This window comes from Pteropus medius, unplaced genomic scaffold (assembly GCF_902729225.1).
Source record: "Pteropus medius unplaced genomic scaffold, Ma_sr-lr_union100, whole genome shotgun sequence".
Classification (NCBI taxonomy): Eukaryota; Metazoa; Chordata; class Mammalia; order Chiroptera; family Pteropodidae; genus Pteropus; species Pteropus medius.
Window position 1 is genome coordinate 17,685,436 of NW_024349802.1, and position 18,161 is coordinate 17,703,596.

General features: G+C 51.3%; 1 protein-coding gene across 3 annotated transcripts in view; it reads left to right on the forward strand.

Annotated features, from left to right (window-relative positions):
* Positions 1-18,161, forward strand: part of PPARGC1B (PPARG coactivator 1 beta) — a 99,622-nt gene that overhangs the window by 63,933 nt on the left and 17,528 nt on the right. For all 3 annotated transcript variants that reach the window (XR_005647315.1, XM_039836517.1, XM_039836518.1), the window contains exons 2-7: positions 3,858-4,028; positions 10,386-10,604; positions 13,774-13,890; positions 15,414-16,542; positions 17,413-17,449; positions 17,982-18,046. Coding sequence is in view for 2 of the 3 variants with exons in the window: in XM_039836517.1 (XP_039692451.1) it covers positions 3,858-4,028; positions 10,386-10,604; positions 13,774-13,890; positions 15,414-16,542; positions 17,413-17,449; positions 17,982-18,046 (1,738 nt within the window). In the remaining variant the exon portion in view is untranslated. The remainder of the gene's footprint in view (positions 1-3,857; positions 4,029-10,385; positions 10,605-13,773; positions 13,891-15,413; positions 16,543-17,412; positions 17,450-17,981; positions 18,047-18,161) is intronic.

The window sequence follows — 18,161 nt, forward strand, 5'->3', positions numbered from 1 at the left end:
TCAAAAGGGGAAATTTGGACACAGGGACAGGCACGCGTAGATGGAAAACACGTGAAGCGGTAGAGGGAGAAGACGGCCATCCACCAGCCAACATGAGAGGCCTGAGAAGCAGCCGACCCTGCCAATACCTAGATCTCAGACTTCTGGCCTCCGCTGCTGTGAAGCAATGCATTTTTGTTGTTTAAGCCACGTAGCCTGTGGTGCTTTGTTACAGCAGCCCTGGCAAACTAATACAAGTGACTCGATCTCCGACTTTCCCGATTAGTCACATGGAGACAGTAACGCCTGCCCTACAGAGTTGTTTTAAGAATCTGATGAGAAGATGCACATAAGGCACTTGTGTGGTCCTTGGCATATAGTAAGCTCTCACTAATAGCAGTAGCTTGGTCCTGTGCTGTGAACTCGCAGCTCCACAGGTAGGGCCCGTGGAAGGTGGCCAGTACAGAATAAGAAGGCCTTAAGTCAGACCTTTCAAAGAGAACTGGGTCGCCTGAGGCACCCCTTCAAAAGCCTCTCTAAAGATGGAGGAGGCTGCAGAAATCACTATTAATGCAGCGCTTAAAGGTTTTTAGCTAGAGTGGCCTCGGCCTTAATTGACAAGGCCGTGGAGCTGAGGTTTCTTTATTTTTTATGGCCTGGGTACCCTTTGAGTGTGTTGAGCTGCTATGGGTAATCAATAAGTACAGTAGTCATGGCCATTTTATGGGTGTTTGTAAAGGAGGTGGCATGGTTTTGATGGGCAGGACACTCACCCGATGACCCTGAGCAAATCCATTATCCTCTGTGGGCCTCAGTTTCCATATCAGCAAAGTTGAGGAGGTAGACCCACCAAGGTGGGTGTTCTTAAGTGGCATCCCTAAACCTGGAAGTTAAGTGTCAGTTCCTTGTGCCCATAGGCATCGTATGAAGAGCATAAAAGCTATTCATAGCTTATATCTGGTTCTTGAAGGGACCTCTAATTCTCATATTTTCCACAGTAACTCAGGGCTGCTGGTTCCTGGCTGGTCTGAGATTCTAGGACTCTGATTATAAAGTTGTTTCTAAGCTTTAGGAGCAAGTCCTACAAAGATGGCTGCAGTGAGATACTGGGATGAGAGGGATCAGGAATATACAGAAAGAGCTCCCCGCGGAGCTTATCGCCGGGAGCTTTGCTGGACAGGGAGGCCCCAGCTGCCCAGCTGCCCAGCACCCTTGTGTCTCTGCTCTGGGCCCCGCTTCCTGCTTCGTAGGCTCTCGGTGGATCCGGGTGGTGCCTACCCATCCCTCCACCTTCCCTCTCCTGGATGCCGCACCGGCCTCACCCATCTGCCTGCTTCTATGCTGGCCCCACCCACATTATACTTACCATCCCTACCTGGTCTGCCTCCACCTGCCTCTCTGAAGGCATCTGCTCCCATCCCCCCGGCTCACCGAGCTGCAGCCTCACTGCCCTTCAGTCAGTGCCTCTCGCCCTGGGGCTTGTGCACACTTGGGCCTTTGCCTTTGCTGGGCCCTCTGCCTGGAATGTTCTTCTCCACATCTTCCACAACCTGGCTCCTCCTTCAAGCCTCAACTTAGATGTCGTCTCCTCTAGGAAGCTCTTCCTGAACCCCCTTAAGACAAATTATCCTCCCTGTTAGCCTCCATCATTACACCTGGTTCGTTTCCTTCCCTCGCTAGGGCGTCAGCTCGTGAAGGAATGAACTGAGTCTTATATGTCACTATACCTGGCTCCTAGCATTTAATAAACACTGGAATGCACCCACTAGCATGGCTCAAATTAAAATGAGTGACAATACCAAGTGCTGGTGAAGGTGTGGAGCAATTGCAATTCTCACACGGCCGATGGGTGCGTACAGTGGTACAACCACTTTGGAGAACAATTTTGTAGTTTTTATAAAGTCACACATACATGGACCATATGGCCCAGCAATTCTACTTCTGGATATTTACCCAAGAGAAATAAAAGCATATGTCCACACAAAGACAAACACAAATATTGCAGACGTATTCGTAATAGCCAAAAACTAGAAACAAACCAGTCATCCACCTAGAGCAGGCGAGACTGCTGCATCCCACAGTCCCCCTGGGCAGGGAGGGGAAAGGGAGCCTCCAGGGGGTGGCTGAGAACCCACCAAAGTGTCCCTTCGGCTGTGGCGGTTGAGTGGTGGTGACGGGCGGTCAGGGTGTTGGCGGGGCCTGGAGTGACATGGTGCTCTGTATTCGTGGAAGTTTAATATGTGTGGGTTGGAGAAAGTCTGGGCAGATGGAGGGCAGGGGAGGTTCGGGGATGTCCCTGGAGACAGAGACTCGCTGAACATCATGCTCCCTGACCTGAGAGCCAGGGACCAGCCACTTGAGAGAAGCTGACCCTCGTGCTATCCATGCATGCAGGATTCTTGCAAAACGCCAATTAAGACATTTGACCTAAATTTGGATAAAAGCCTTTTTCCTGTGTCAAGTGAGCTAATAATATACATTTATTCATAATTTATGAAGCCTAGTAAGTGGGAACAATTAAGGAAAAGGCCTGGCCCAAACCTATTTCTCCTAAGTGTCACATAGGCCCTTTTTTGTTCTCTAAGGCAGTTCTGCCCCTCTGTGCCTTGAAATGCTTTTATTTTTATTTTTTGTAATTCGTCATTACTGTCAGCTACCATTTCTTGTGCACTTCCTTAGCCAGGCTATAGCATTGCCCTGTTTCATGTTAACTGTACGTGGCAGGTGGTGTCCCATTTTACAGATGGGGCAGTCGAATTACAGAGAGGTGAAGGGACATGCCCCAGGTTTCACAGCTGCTGCGTGGGGATTATGATCTATATCTGCCAGACCCCGGGGCCGATGGTGGACCGTTTCAGTGTCAGCCTCCCAGCTCTGGCTATTTCAGAAACTGGTAAACTGGGGAGACCAGGGTGAGAAAGTGATTGCCTTCTGATTCAGGGGTCTGGGCTTAGGCCTAAGAGTCTGTATTATTTCTAACACACTCCCAGGCGGTGCTCACTGCCCTTCGTGGGACCACACTCGGAGGCACTGTGTCAGTCGGTGCCATTACCGGAGTCCTCCATGCCTCCGTTCCACCCCACCCCCCACTGTCGGTGGGTTTATGGCCTTCTAGACCTTTCCCTGTGCGTTTGCATGTGTGTTATCTTATGCAGAGAAATGGGTAGCCTGATTTTTCTCTTTACACATGTGGGATAATATTCTACCTGCTGATATTCTGCTATTTAGTTTTTTATTTAACGTGTCTTAAAGAGAGTAGACATCTGCCTCATTCTTTTCAACGGCTCCATAATATTCCATGATACAGGCGATTATAGTTCTATTTACTTATTGTCTCCCAATGGGTGGTCTTACACTTTCAGACTTTATAGATATTCCTGTAAAATCCCTGGGAATATGGATGTTTGTCCACAACGCAGTAATCGCTCAATAACGTCAGCCATTATTATTGCTGTTTTTGTTGTTTGTTATCACTATCGACGGATTGTTGCCTTCTGGAAATTCCCTTTCAACTGGGGGCAGTCATGTGAAGGAGTAGCTCTGTTTATAGGTTCTAATAAAGTTTTCAACAAAACATTTCTGGTAAGGGAAAAGAGGTGGCTGTGTGGGCAGGGCCTTGAGGGATATGTAGGAGTACAGAGGAGAGGGGAAGGGAGCAGCAGGCAGGATGCACTGCCAGGGCCTAGCTTAGCTCCTGGTAGATTTAACGATTGCAAGAGAGCAGGGCAGACCTTTACATTTCTCGGGCACTTGGCAAAATCAGGCCTTGGCCAAGGGCGACTGAAGGCCTAGGCTGGCAGCATCATGAGTAAGAGGGTCCCCACTTGGGTCCAGCCAAGCTTAGCCCTGACCGGCCTCCTTCCTTCCTGTCTCCTCAGGTGGGGTCCGGGGAGGAACAACTCTGCGCTGACTTTCCAGAGCTCGACCTCTCCCAGCTGGACGCCAGCGACTTCGACTCGGCCACTTGCTTTGGGGAGCTGCAGTGGTGCCCCGAGAGCTCCGAGACCGAACCCAGCCAGTACAGCCCCGAGGACTCGGAGCTGTTGCAGGTATGTCCTCTCGAGCACACCACCTCCTGCTCAGCCGTTCCCCTCTCTGCCCCTGAAAGCCTGGTTCTGCCCTGCACCACCTTCTCCCGCACTTGCTCATGCAGAGAAGACTCCTCTTGGGACCTGTCTCTCCCACTGGATTTGTACTTGATCTTGGCAGTCCTCGCCCTTCCGCCAGGCCTGTGTTATCACCCCTAGAAAGTTACAGCTGGGAAGAGCCGCTTTCTCCGTGCGCCCCTGTCAGAACCCAGCCCCTCTATGGGTCAGGGAGGGTTCCAATCCTCCCTTCCTTATGGTATCTCACTGAATTCTCATCTCTACCCTGTGAGGCAGGCGCCATTATTCTCTATTCTACAGAGGAAAGAGCTGAGGCTTAGAGAAGTTAAGTCATGTGCCAGGGCAGTTTACCTACTCAGCAGGGAGCTGGATTCAAACCCAGTCTGCCCACCTCTCGAGCCAGGGCTTTATAACTATGGTGACACCATACTGGGAACGACTCACATTTACTGAGCACCTGCTCTGTGGCAGGACTGTCCCTGTTTATGTATATGAACTCATTTAATTATCTTAAAATCTCTCAGACATAAGTACAGTTATATCCCCATATTTTAATCGGAACCTGTAGTTTCTCTAAAATGAGGCAGCGTGCTGTGCATACGGATGCTTCTCATCCAGTTTGCTCCCGGCACCCCAGCCTCTGGGGCATGTGATGGGTGACGTTTATTTCCTTTAAGAAGCCCTCCAGAATGGAAAAATATGACGTCTGGGGTTTGCTTTAGAATAAAGCACGTCGCATGTGTGGGTGTGTTGGTGGCCTGGAGGGAACTAGATGAAAGAAGATTGGCCATGTTGAAGGTGGGTGATGGGTACATTCAAATTCATCATTCTTTACTTGAAATATACTTCTCCATAAAGATTGGGGGAAGAAGGTGTGGTTCCCTGTGCCTGTCTGGCAACATAGTAATAATAACAACCTGTCTGCCAGATGCCGTGCTGGTGTGCCGTGAGCATCATCTCAGACAGTCCTCCTGAAGATTGCATCATTCCTTCTAGAAATGTTTATGGAGCTCTGTGTGCCAGGCACTGTGTTCATCAGTGGACTGGACAGTCCAGAGGGGAGATTGACCCTAGATCAGCGAACACATAAATAGTGGACATTGAGACAAGGGCATAAAAGGAAATAAACCTGAGATGAGAAGAGGGTCTAAAGACTGGGTGGTCAGGTAAAGCTCTCTGAGGAGGAGATGCTTCAGCTGAAGGATGAGGAGGAGGAGCCTCATGAAGATCAGAGAGCAGAGACAGAGCTTTCCTGACGGAAGAAGCAGTAAGTGCAGAGCCAGGAAGCAGGAAAACTTGCTGTGCTGGGGAACAAAAGGGCTGGAGGGTAGTGGCTGAGAGGAAAGTGCCAGGAGATAAAGTCAGGGAGGTGGGCGGGGGCCAGGTCATTCAGGGTCTCATGGGCCATGGTAAGGAGTCTAGATTTTTCCCAAGAATATTCTAACCTATAAGTAAAGGGCTATTAATGATCCATTTTACAGGTGAGGAAAGTGATGCTCAGAGAGGTTAAGTAACTTGCCGAAGGTCACACAGCTAGGAAGGGTAAAGGTGAAAGACTCTAACCCAGGAACTCATACCTCTCACTGCCACACAACCTCTCTGCCAACCCTGTGAGGATCAGCAAGATGGGCTCTAGTTCTGGCTCCATCTGGTGACCTTCATTCTTTATGCGAACAATAGGAAAGAGACCTCTGCTGTGCTGCCCCCTCCCTCACAGGGAGCCGACTTCTAGAAAATGCTTTCAGGTCGTGGAGACTGATGAAGAAGATGGGTTCAGATGCTGTGCGGAGACCATTCTCACCTAACTGCACAGGTCCCCACCTACTCAGACACCGGCCAGACCCACTAGCAAGATCCTGCCGAGGTCCTACTATGTGCATGAAATAGTCTCAGGCACAAGTCAATGTGGTGTGGGCTCAGGGCTCCCAGCCCAGCAAGGACAGCAGAATCCTCACAGATGGTCCAGACTGTGGCAGAACCTGCCCACCCAGCCCCTCCCCGCCCATGGCCTGTGTTCCCCACCTGCTCTCCCAAGACTAGGCCCGCTCCACCGGTTACACACCAATGCTCCTCTGTGCGTGTGGTTATGTGGTTAATGCCCCATTTTTCCCCCGCTCCATCGTAAACCCAGTGAGCATGGGGATTGTAACAGCATTGTGCGTTGCTATGGTCCAGGTCTGTCCACAGAGCCCAGCACTTTCTCAGGACTTAATACATTTTTATCAAATGACTACATCCTTCAATTCCCAGCTCTCATGCTGGTTTCTCCTAAGGCAGTTAGTTGGTCAGTTACGTCCTCTCCTGGGCTCCCATCTTCTATGTATGTGTGTCTATATCTGTCCTTTAGACTTCGAGGTCCTTGAGGACAAACAGCATTTTATTTGTTTCTGGGCCCCTCTCGTATCATAAGGACTCAATCATATGCGTTGAATGAAGGAACTGATTGTAATATTTTCTTTCCTCCCAAGGACCAGACATGACCCATTCTACAACCTCGAACTGGGACTCGGGCAGAGGGTTCCAATCCTCCCTCTGCCATAAGCTCGGACACTGTCCTCATTTGATCAGTGGGACTCAGAGCTGTGCTGCCTTGTGTCAGAGTTGCATTCTAACAATCAAATGGCACCATTGCTATGGAAACAGACTGGGAGAGTGGAGAGCAAGCTATTGTCACAGGGTTGACGACTCCTGGGAGGTAGGGACAGTGCCTTCCATGAGTCCTAGAGCCAGGGCCACAACAGGCACTTAGGAAGCATTTTTGGAGGAAGCAGGCATTTGGTTGTCCTGTCACACTGTGCTGTGTGGCCTTGGCAAGCAGCTTCCTGGGTTGGGCCTAAGTTTCTCCATGCTAGGAATGAGGACGGAACTCGGATTCAATCAGTAGCTGAATCTGTTCTATCTGTTGTGGGGAGACTCACAGGGTCCTTTTAGACCCTGATGAAATAGACTAACTCCCAGGAAAAAAATGGAGAAAACATCTCCTGGGTTTCCCAGAGCCTGGTTAAGTCCTCCTGGATAGCAGAGGATTTCCGAGTGTTCTTCCGGCCCTAGTAGCCTAAATATTCTGCTCTGTGTCATTCCTTCAAGCCACTCTAGGCCCCAAATGAAGCATTTTCCATCAGATTTCTTAAAGACTCCTTTTCCTCTAGCTTGAGCTCAGCTCAGGAAGGTTGGGGGTGGGGCCGAGTCTATTAATATCTCTTCCTCAGCTGATTAACTCTCCATTAATTTGCACTCCGTTTCCAAGCAGAGCTGGGAGAGTGGAGCTAATGGGCCCAGGAAGAGGAGAGGGGTGGCACAGCTCCCTGTGATGTATTATCCTAGGGCGCTGACGGGACAATGCTGCAGGCAGGAATGGCCTTTCTTCCAGAGGGGTCAGGGCCTTCAACCCCGCCTGGCTGTCCCCAAGCTGGAGCAGCTCAGGGAGGGCTGAGGAGAGCACGGAGGCCTTTTGTTAGTCATTTTGTTTGTACCAACCTGTTGGCTGCTTCTTGAGGTCTCTATTATTTAGCATGGCGCCGGCACACAATAAGTCCTTGACCCCTCCTCTGACTTGGTATGTTTTGTGACCTTGACAAGTCTCTTTCCTGGACCTTCATTCCCCCCACCCTAAAAAGAATGGCAAATAAGCAATTGTTGCCTGGAGGGCTGTATTAAGAAAGATGCTGGTGTGGACGGAATAGCCACATCTGGTTAGAGATAAGGGGAGTGGTAGCACTTAGGTCACGTGTTTAACAGCCCTGGCCACTATGTGATCCCTGAGGGATCCAGATGATATTTGCGATGGTAATATCTCTGGGCCCTTGGCTGTTCCCTCTGTGAAAGAGGGAATTCTCATTCCATCCAGTGTTGATGACTCATTTCTGAATAACTTCCCTCTAGAATGTGTTCTTTGAAACTCTAATCTCAGTTGTCTCCCTGTGGCCAGAATTCATTGTTTGGCTCATTCATTCTTCCATTCAAAAAAGTCTCCCATGCTTCAGGCACTGAGCTAGGCACGCGAGCACTTTCATTACTACTTCCAGACTTGCCTTCCTCGTAGACAGCCAGGGATCATGGCTTCCTATATTACAGAAAAAGCAGCGAGGCTTAGATGAGGGAAACGACTTGTCCAAGATCACTCTACGGGGCAGAGTCCTGTGCGGTCAGCCCCAAGAGTGGTCTTTTAGCCCCAGGTTCCAAGATCTTAATTCCCCATCAGGCTAGACAAATTGCTCTGGGGACACAGGGACTCTGGTCTTTGGGTGAGCATGGGGGACAGTCAAGTGAGCCCCATCACATTCTTGAGCCAGAGTCCGTGGGCCTGGATCTGCCCTCCCTCCATCCCCGGGGCCTGGGTCAGGCCCAACCAAAACCTTCTTTTGACCTTTCTTTTATTCTTAGCTCTGTTCCAAAAATTACAAACATGCTTGTTCTCCTTTCCCCATGTCCCTTTGAATTACTCAGCTGCTGCTCCGGCTGCAAGGCCTGGAACAGATTTGGCCGTCACGAGATGTGTATTTCAGATGAACTTCCTGAAGAAAGGATAAACAGCCTGACCTGGGATGGGAAAGAGTGCTGGGGGAGGCATCATGTGACCTAATGCGCTTCCCACCAGAACAGGCCCAGCAACCAGGGTTTACTAAATCAGGTGCTCTCTGCCTCACCTAGAGGCAGTGTGATCTCTAGACTCCTGGGCTTCGGGGTGTGGGGGCGGTGGGCTGATGTCTGAGTGGGCTGGAAGTGTGCTCACTGACCCTCCTTGTTATAGGTCTTAGACACCAGAGAAGGAAGGGTCTTGGTTTATCTGTGCATGGTGTGCTCGGTCTAAGCCCTGCCTGATCTGGGTTTGTTGTATGACCCTGGACAGCTCGCTCAACCTCCAAGAGCCTCAGTTGCCTCATTTGCAAAATGGAAGTTAGAATAGTACATCCCTCTTAGCAGCTGTTGTGAGGTTTACCTGTGACAGTATTTGCCAAGCCTTTCTGTTCCTCTCATCGACCAAATTCTTTGTCCCAGGACTTTGCACTCGCTTTTCCCTTTGCCTGGAATCTTCTTTCCTCTACCCTTTGCCTGGCTGGTGCCTTCTCAACTTTCAGCCTAAGTTTAAGTTTCAGCTGCTCAGAGCCGTCTTCGTTGACCTTGAAAATAGCCTGTAAATCTTCATACCGTGTTCTCCTTCTCCATCACAGCTTCCTTTTATTTTCTTTCCAGTCTTTCTCACTCTTTGATCTTGTTTGTTTCTCTGTTTAACTCTTTTCTACACTGGAGTGTAAACTCCATGAGGGCAGGGGCTATATCAGCCTTGGCATGATATCTCTCCAGTGCCTAGACAATGCCAGGCACGGAGCAGCCATTCCGTATGTATGTGTTAGGGGAAGAGAGGAAGGGACGAGATGGGGAGAAAGTGCCACAACCACTACCACTACCACCATCATCTCTATCATCATTACCGCAATCATCACCATCATCATCATCGCCATCATCATCACCATCATCATAACCATCAATATCATCACCATCACCATCACAGTAGTAGTAGTAGTAATAGTAATGAGTACTTATCATGTGCCTGGCACTATTTCCTAAGCATCTTACATATGTTAACTCATTTAGTCCTCAACGATGACCTTATGAAGTAGGTACAGTTGTTATTCCATTCGACAGATGAAAAAACTAAGGACCCACCATTGATAAGTAGAGGATCTGGGATTCAATCCCAGCTCCAGAGCCCAAATTCAACTACCATACAACTCTCCATGATGAATGAGGCAAGCAAGTCCTGGGAACCTGCAGGAAATTAGTAGTTGTGATTGTTATTGTCATCGTTGAACCCTGAAGCTTCCAGCCTTTCCACTGTCTTCTTGGGCCCCAGAGTCATGGGGGCTGGGACCTCCCATAGATGCTGCTACCAATGGCAAAGACTAGCCTCAGAGCTGTGTCCCAGGGGTTGGACAAGGGAGGCTGCAGCATCAAGCTGCTGTCCTTGGTGTCTCTCAGGGGGCAGCTCTGTGCCCGAGGTCACATGCTGATGAACAGCAGAGCCCAGATTGGGATTCCCAGGGCAAGGCCATTTCCAGTGTCACCTGCTGCCTGTTCATAAACTTCTGGGATTCTTGGAGTCGATAACACATTCCCCGGGCATCTGCTACCCCAGCAATACTGAGAGGACCCGATGGAGGAAGCATCTGAAAGGGTTTGGCAGGACAGTGATGGTGGTGCAGCCTGTGGAGCAGAGCACGTTTCCACCATGAAGTCGGATGAGCCCAAGGTATTGACTAACCATGTCCCTCTCTGCTTCACCTGCCCTCCTCACTTCAGATAATTGACAGTGAGAATGAGGCCCTCCTGGCAGCACTCACCAAGACCCTGGATGACATCCCTGAAGATGACGTGGGTCTGGTCGCCTTCCCAGCTCTGGATGGTGGAGATGCACAATCCTGCACCTCAGTTTCGCCTGCCCCCTCGTCTGCACCCCCCAGCCCCTCCCTGGAGCCTCTGGCCCCGGCTCCGGCCCCTGAGGTGGATGAGCTCTCACTGGTGAGAATCTATCTCCAGCTGAAGTGATGGTGGTGGCCTGGGATGTGGTGCCTGGTTTCAGGGGTGGTGGGTGTAGGGAGTGGGGTTCATGGCAAACAGCCTGGATAGGATGTGCGAGGCCTCCCTGGGCCTCACCTTCCCACCTGTACAGCTGGACTAGCCACGGAGGCTTCACCCGCATTCCGTAGGCCCTTTGGGATTTCGTGGATTCACCTTGTGTTGCAAACCCTTAAAATCACATGCGAACATTTTCCTAAAGATTATACATACACACACAATAAAAATCTAAGCAGGAAATGTGGACAGTTAAAGCAAAACCTCCTTACCCATCTCACAATCGATTTTTCCTTCCCCGGAGGTTTCCATGCTTACTGATCTGTTATGTGACTTTCCTCTTGCACCGTTTTTTTTTTTTTCTTTTTTAACAACAAAGGGGGCCTACATTATACGCTTCCTGCACCTCGCTTTTCTCATTGAACTGTGTGTCTTAGAAACTCTTTCAGATGAGCACAAGTAGCTCTGTTTCATCCGTTTTGTTGTCTGCATAGGTTATACCATAGTTTATTTAATCAATTCCTTGGTTAATGGATATTTATCTTGTTTCAACTGCTTTATTGCTACAGTGCTGTAGTCGTTGTCCCGGTTCAGGCCTTTGCCACATGTAAGTGGGTAAATTCCTAGAAATGGAATTCTGTGTCTACAGGTAATGTGATTTTTCCAGTTTAGACAGGTATTTCCAGATTGCCCTCCAAAGAGGTTGGACCAGTTTTTACCCCCCGCTAGCAAAAATTAAATGCTATCTGTGTAAGTATATGCGGGACATGAGGATGTGCTTTCTCGGGAGAAGGTCTCAGCTTTTATCAGATTCTCAGAGGGCTCTAGACCTCGGTTGCTCAAAGCCATTGCCCTTTGTGTATTGGAAGCTGAGGTGTCCCGCGGAGTGTGAAGTCCAGCTACACTCACCTGTTTTAGGCTCCTCACCTTGGTGCTGTGGCCCCTGGGGGCTGGCGAGATTTGGAAACTTAGAGACTGTTAGAGCTGGGGGGAGTCTTGAGTCACAGAGAGTTTTGAGCTAGAAAGGCCGTTAGCGACCATCAAGCCCAGCGATGTGATAACAGACACCCAGAGTGGGGAGGGCCTCTTCCGTGGTCGCACAGCAGAGGCTAGAGCCCAGGTGTTCTGCCTCCTGGTCCAGAATGTCTTTCCTTCTTTTCTGCTGCCTTTAAGTACCCCCAGCAGCTAGTGTGTGCTGGACACATGAGTATGTTCAGTCCCACGTTGTGGCTCCTGCCGATGGGGGTCCTGCTTCCTTTCAAACTGGAATCGGGCCTCCTGGGTTTGAATCTCAGCTTGTGTCCCTGACCTCTCCCTGACTCAGCTTCCTGGTCTGTAACGTGGGGTCAAAAATAGTGCTTATCTCAAAGGCTGTGAGGAGGAATACAGCAGGTACTATATGTAAAGCACTTAGAACAGTGCATAGCACATAGAAGTTGCTCAATAAATGCTATCTAAGTAATAGTCCAGCACGACCATTAGTAATGAGGAATCTCAGTGCCATTTCTGCTGGGGCTCTGGAGAGGGACCAAATTTCCGAGAGGCAGAGAGCGACCCCTGCTGGTCACAGATTGTTCCTTCCCGTGCCTTAAACTGCCTCCATTCCACACAGGTTTTCGAGCACCTGTCTCAGGCACTGTGCTAGGCACACGGGAAACAGACTCACCCTCTAGACTCCTAGCACACCGATAGAGTCTTAGAAAGGTCCTGAGATGCTATTCAAATGCCCAGTTCTTAACTCACAGTCACGGATCCCACAGAGTCCACCAATGGCCTGACAGGGGCCCACGGACCTCTATATACCTGTGCGTCTAGTGTATTCTTAGAGGGACTCCTGAGTCGAAAGCGGTTCAGATCCAGTCATTTCATTCACCTGCCCCTGTCACACCAATGGAGAAGCCAAGGCCTGGAGAGAGAAAACACTCGCCCAAGGCCTCATGCTGAGTTGGGGCTGGGCTGGGCCAGACCAGGTCCCTTCACTCCGGTCCACGTCAGAGGATCACACACATGTGTGTGTTAGTTTGGGGTCTAGGTGAGGCGGGGCAATCCTCCAGCTCCTAGAGGTATGTGGGATGGCCTTTTCTCCAGTTCCCAAGCCTTTGGCACTCCTCGCTGGGATGACTGGGGCGCATGTCCCCCGAGGAAGCACTCAGTGCTATAGCAAAACCTGTCATACTTCCGAACTTATTCTCAACCTTGACTGTGACAGGGTCTTTGGTGGGCCTTTGGTGCGCTTAGCTCCCGGCTCCCGCAGCTGGGATGCGCTGTGCACCTGCTCTCTGGGTGCAGAAGTGTAAGAGTCTCCACAGTTTTTACAGAAAAATTAGGAGAGCCAGACAAGCTTGAGTATCGTGTGCGTCCACTTGTGTAGGGACAGCTGGGGGGCTGGAGGTGCTATGTACGCGTACATTCTTGTGTGATCGAACCCCACCTCATGACAGAGTCTCAAGAAAGTGGTTAATAGTAGTTGCTTCTGGGGTAGAGAAAGGGACCTTGGCAGGAGGAGACTTGCTTCTAATTGTCTACTCATTAGTATTTGTGGTATATTTTTTCCCACCAGTTAGAAGTCTACTTAAAAAAAAACAAAAACAAAAACAAAAAAACGAATTTAAAAACAACATGAATAAGCAAAAAGAACAAAAGGAAAATCAGCTGGAATCCTATGCCAAAGAATTATTGTGGTAGCCAGCCTTCCAGATTTTGTGTGTGCGTGCATGCGTGTGTTACAAGCAGATGCAGAGGGTCCCAATAAAGTACATACACCACATTTAAAAGTAGAACGGGCAGATATTACCCAAGATCTGTTTGGGTTTCTCAAAGTCACAGATATTCTTCTTAGGTAATTAACTCTGAAAAGGATTGTACATTTTATTGGGATGCTTATATGTGTTTGGGGTTGTTAGACAATCTGCTCTCTGTGCTTAATATATTGGGGATGTATTCTAGGTCATTAAATGCCCATCTTGTGTTCTTCCCATGGTCCTATGATGACCCAGGTCAGGGTGTGGTCAGTCCCGAGGGGCTAGCTCAGGTTCAGGCCTCTACCCACGTTGCTTCTCCATGTCTCCTGGCTACGGCTCAGCCCCAGCTCCTCTCCCCTCTGCTTCTCCCGCAGCTGCAGAAGCTCCTGCTCGCCACCTCCTACCCAGCATCAAGCTCTGACACTCAGAAGGAAGGGACCGCCTGGTGCCAGGCAGGCCTCAGGTCCCAAAGTCAGCGGCCTTGTGTCAAGGTATTTTTGCACATGCCCCCAAGCCCACCTGGGCCCCCAGGTAGCTTCTGGGAGGTACAACCATTAGCTCTCGTTAGGGATATCAAGTTCGATCAACTTCCAGTCCCCTCCTTGCTCCTCACACAGCCTTGTAGCTGGCATGCCGGGCACTTCTTGAGACCTAGGACAGTTTGAGATTCTAGAAAGAGCCCTGACCGTTCTCATACACGTCCATGTTCCAGGCACGGAGTTAGGCACTGGGTTAGATTGGGGACCAGGAAGATGTGGCCTGCCCTCAGGGGGCTAATTCTAATGGGGTGACAGCCCAAAACATAAGAGTTCATGGTTGCGGAGACCACAATAAGGGGTGTGGATTTCATTTCCAGGGAGCCACTGGGGAGTTGAAAACTCTATCGCAAACACCCAGGAGTGAAGCGAGTCCCACTTCCTCCTTGGGCTCCATCTTATAAGGCTTCCAAGGAGAGGTTTCAGAGGTGATTTTCTGGAGTTCCTGTTACTCAAAGCCTCTGCTCAGCCCTTCTGCTCTTGGCCTGGGACACTCCTAAAGGGACTGTTGCCTACAATCCCACACCCTGAGGGCAGAATCAGATGGCATCTCTCTCCAATGGTGGCTCTGTGTAGGAACCTGTCCCCTGCCTGGGCTCCGCTTGGGGTGGGGTCCTGTCCCTGTGCGCTCTCCCTACTTGTCCTGGCTGCTTTCCGAAAATAAAGGCCTGCCCCTCATGTTCCATCTGTCAAGGGGGCAGCAGCTAAGCTTTTTGGGGAGCCAGCTCTTTGTCCTCTAGGAAGCTAGGAAGTACCCCAGGAATGTGAGAGACACCTGACAGCCATCTGACCCCAGCAAAGAGACAAGTGCACTGGAGGAAATGCCCCGTATGGACAAGAGGGGATAGATAAGGCTAGAGAGAGCTGTCGGCAGGGCTGGACTGCAGAAGGCCCTTAACACCTGGCCGAGGGGCCTCGGCCCCTTTATCTGATGGGTACTGGGTAGCTACTGAATTTTTCTTTTCTTTTTTAAAAAGCTTTAAGGAGGTGCCACTTACATATCATAAAAGGCACCTGTTTTAGAAGTACAAGTCAATGATTTTTAGTGAATTTACGGAGTCGTGCAGCCATGACCACAACCCAGTTTTAGAACATTGCCATCATCCCGGGAAGATCCCCAGTGCCTCCATTACAGTTAATCTGTTCCCACGCCTGCTCCAGGCAACCACTAATGTACTTTTTGGCGCTCTTACTGAAGGCCGTAGTGCAGGAGAGAGGGATGGCCAGCCAGGGCAGGCTTTGCGGTGAATCTGAAAGGGGCAAAGTCCATGTTAGGAGGCTGCTCATTCCTTCACTCATTGCCTGAGCACTGCCAGGTGCTGGGTCCTGTGCTGGAAGCTGGGGGTAAGGTGGATGAAACCTGGTGATTTCAATAATCCAGGTGAGACATGCTAGGCCTAGCCAGTGGCTGCCTGATGGGGCAGAGGGGGAGAGCAGTGCGAGCCTTCCTCCTCACTGTGGTCCCTTTCCCTCTCTAGGTGGACAGCACCCAAGAAAAGAAGGCCCCCACAATGCAGTCTCAGAGCCGGAGTTGTACAGAACTGCATAAGCACCTCGTCTCCGTGCCATCCTGCCTCCGGGCTAAAGCCTGCTCCCCAGATAGGGGCCTGCAGCCGCCAGCCCCACTGAGTCCCCGGCTCCCTGCCAAGGAGGACGAGGAGCCGGGTGAGGCCTGCCCGAGCCCCCAGCCAGCTCCAGCCTCTCCCCGGGACTCCCCAGTGCTGAGTGCGGCAGGCCCCAGTACCCAGGTTCCCCTGGAAAACATGCAGGCGGTGGTACAGCTCATTCGCTACATGCACACTTACTGCCTCCCCCAGAGGAAGCTGCCCCCCCAGGCCGCAGAGCCGGCCCCTCAGCCCTGCAGAAACCCCTCCAAGCAGGTCAGACCCTGGGCCCGGTCCCAGCACCCTTCCAAAGCCTCCTGGGCTGAGTTCTCCATCCTGAGGGAACTTCTGGCTCAAGACGTCCTATGCGATGTCAGCAAACCCTACCGCCTGGCCACACCTGTCTACGCCTCCCTCAAGCCCCGGCCCCGGCCCCAGGACAGCCAGGCCTCCTCTGGTCGCCCATCCCCAGTGGAGGAGGTGAGGATAGCCGCTTCGCCCAAGAGCACTGGGCCCAGACCCAGCCTGCGCCCACTGAGGCTGGAGGTGAAAGGACGGGTCAGCCGGTCAGCCAGGCTGCAGCAAGAGGAGGAAGACGAGGCGGAGGAAGAAAAAGAAGAGGAGGGGGAGGAGGTGGAGGAGGAAGAGTGGGGCCCGAAAAGGCTAGGCCGAGGCTCGCCATGGACCAGGCTGGGGAGGAAGCTGGAGAGCCTGGTGTGCCCCGTGCGGCGTTCCAGGAGGCTGAACCCTGAGCTGGGCCCCTGGCTGACGTTCACCGAGGAATCGCTGGTCTCCACGGAGCCTCAAGGATCTCTGCCCTCGCTGGGCCTGGCTCCTGAGGCCTATGACACGGAGGGGGAGCTGGGCAGCCCTACGGATGAGGACAGTGGCCAAGACCAGCAGCAACTCCAGAGACCCCAGATCCCGGCTCTGGAGAGCCCCTGTGAGAGTGGCTGTGGGGACACAGACGAGGACCCCAGCTGCTCACGGCTTCCTTCCAGAGGTAGTCGGAGTCGGTGGTCTGCAAGAGAGGGGGCAGGGATGGGACACGGCGTACCCCACTGCTGGGCAAGTCCCTTCCCCTCTCTGGCTCTCAACTTCCCTTTCTATATGATGGCTCGTTGGGCGGGTCTTCAGGCATCACCCCCAAATCTCTGAGGTTTCCATTATGCATGGGCCAGGCGCCACTTAATGAACAAGGCGTAAGATGCCTGCCTGGATGGGACTTGTGTTTCAGTGAGGGAGACGGGCGATCCAAAAATAAGCAAAAAAGGAAGACAATGACATATTGTGATAAGTGCTCCGAAGAAGACTTCCTGGGTGATGATGTGTCAGAAGGTGTTTCTATACATTCAGCTCCACAGTGAAGTTGAATTTTAAATGGTAATCGTAGGGGTGATAATAACATTTATCTATTGTGTACTTACTGTGATAGACAGGCACTGGTCTATCACAGATTATCCCCATCGACCTCTCACAGGAAACCCGTGTGGTAGGTTCTGTTATACTCTTCATTTTAAGACACAAACGGAGGCACAGTGATTCCTTCAGCTAGTTAGTCCTGCATCCAACTGTGTCAGAGCCCACAGCTCCTGGCCTTGGGAGCAAGCTCGACCCGGCAGTGCTACACTGTGTGGCCAGAAGGGGTCGCCCTCGTACCCTTCTCTTTTCTGCAAAATCCCGTTGATCCTGTAGCGGTTAATGTTGTTTCCCACCCTGGGAAAGAAGGTGGCTTTGAGTTGTCCCTGCCCTTCCCTAAAAATGACAGAGGTTTTCGGGTCGCATACCTGTGCTTGGGGTCTTCTCCAGAAGGAAACATTGGCTAGCAATGCCATGTTGAAGAACCTTAATATATATATTTTTTTCTTTTCAGACTCTCCCAGGTGCCTCATGCTGACCTTGTCGCAAAGGTAAATTTTTGGAAATTACTGGTTTGTTATTCCATGAGACCTCATCCTGTTGAGGGTGTATGTTGGGGGGCTGGCCTGGCTCCGTGCCCATGCCCTCAGTTGTCCTGTGTGGCCCTCAGGAGCTGGGCTCCCTTAGAAAGGAGTTTGTTTTTAGAACTCGTCCTCTCCAGACCCAGGGAAGGAGCTCTATTCTTCACAGGGAAAAGTTGATGCTGCTGCGTGATTTCGGGCAGGTGTGCGCCCTTCACTGGGCCTCAGGTGCTCGGTCTGCAAAATGAAGTTGTCTGCTTGCCCTGTCTCCATGCTCCAGTAGATCTGTCCCGCGTATCCTAAAAGAGCTATGCAGCTTTGAATTCCTCTAAGAGCCAGGATGGGGGTGGAGGGCATCCCCAACAAATTCTCCCCGGGCCTCAGTTCCTCGGGTGGCAGAACCAGGGTCTGTCACAGGTTCCCCTTGCCCTCCTGGTGCTCAGGGAGGTGGGGCCTGCTGCTGACTGGCCTCTTTCCTTTCTGTCCTCCCTGTCCCTACCAGTGACCCTCCTTTTGGCAAGAAGAGCTTTGAGCAGACCTTGACGGTGGAGCTCTGTGGCACGGCAGGTGAGCCAGGGGCTCAGCTGTGGGATGCCCATGGGGGAGCTGGCACGACCCCTAGCAATGAGTCCCCCATACTGAGCAGCCCCTCAGGCAGTAAGGGGTGCCCCAGTGAGCCCTC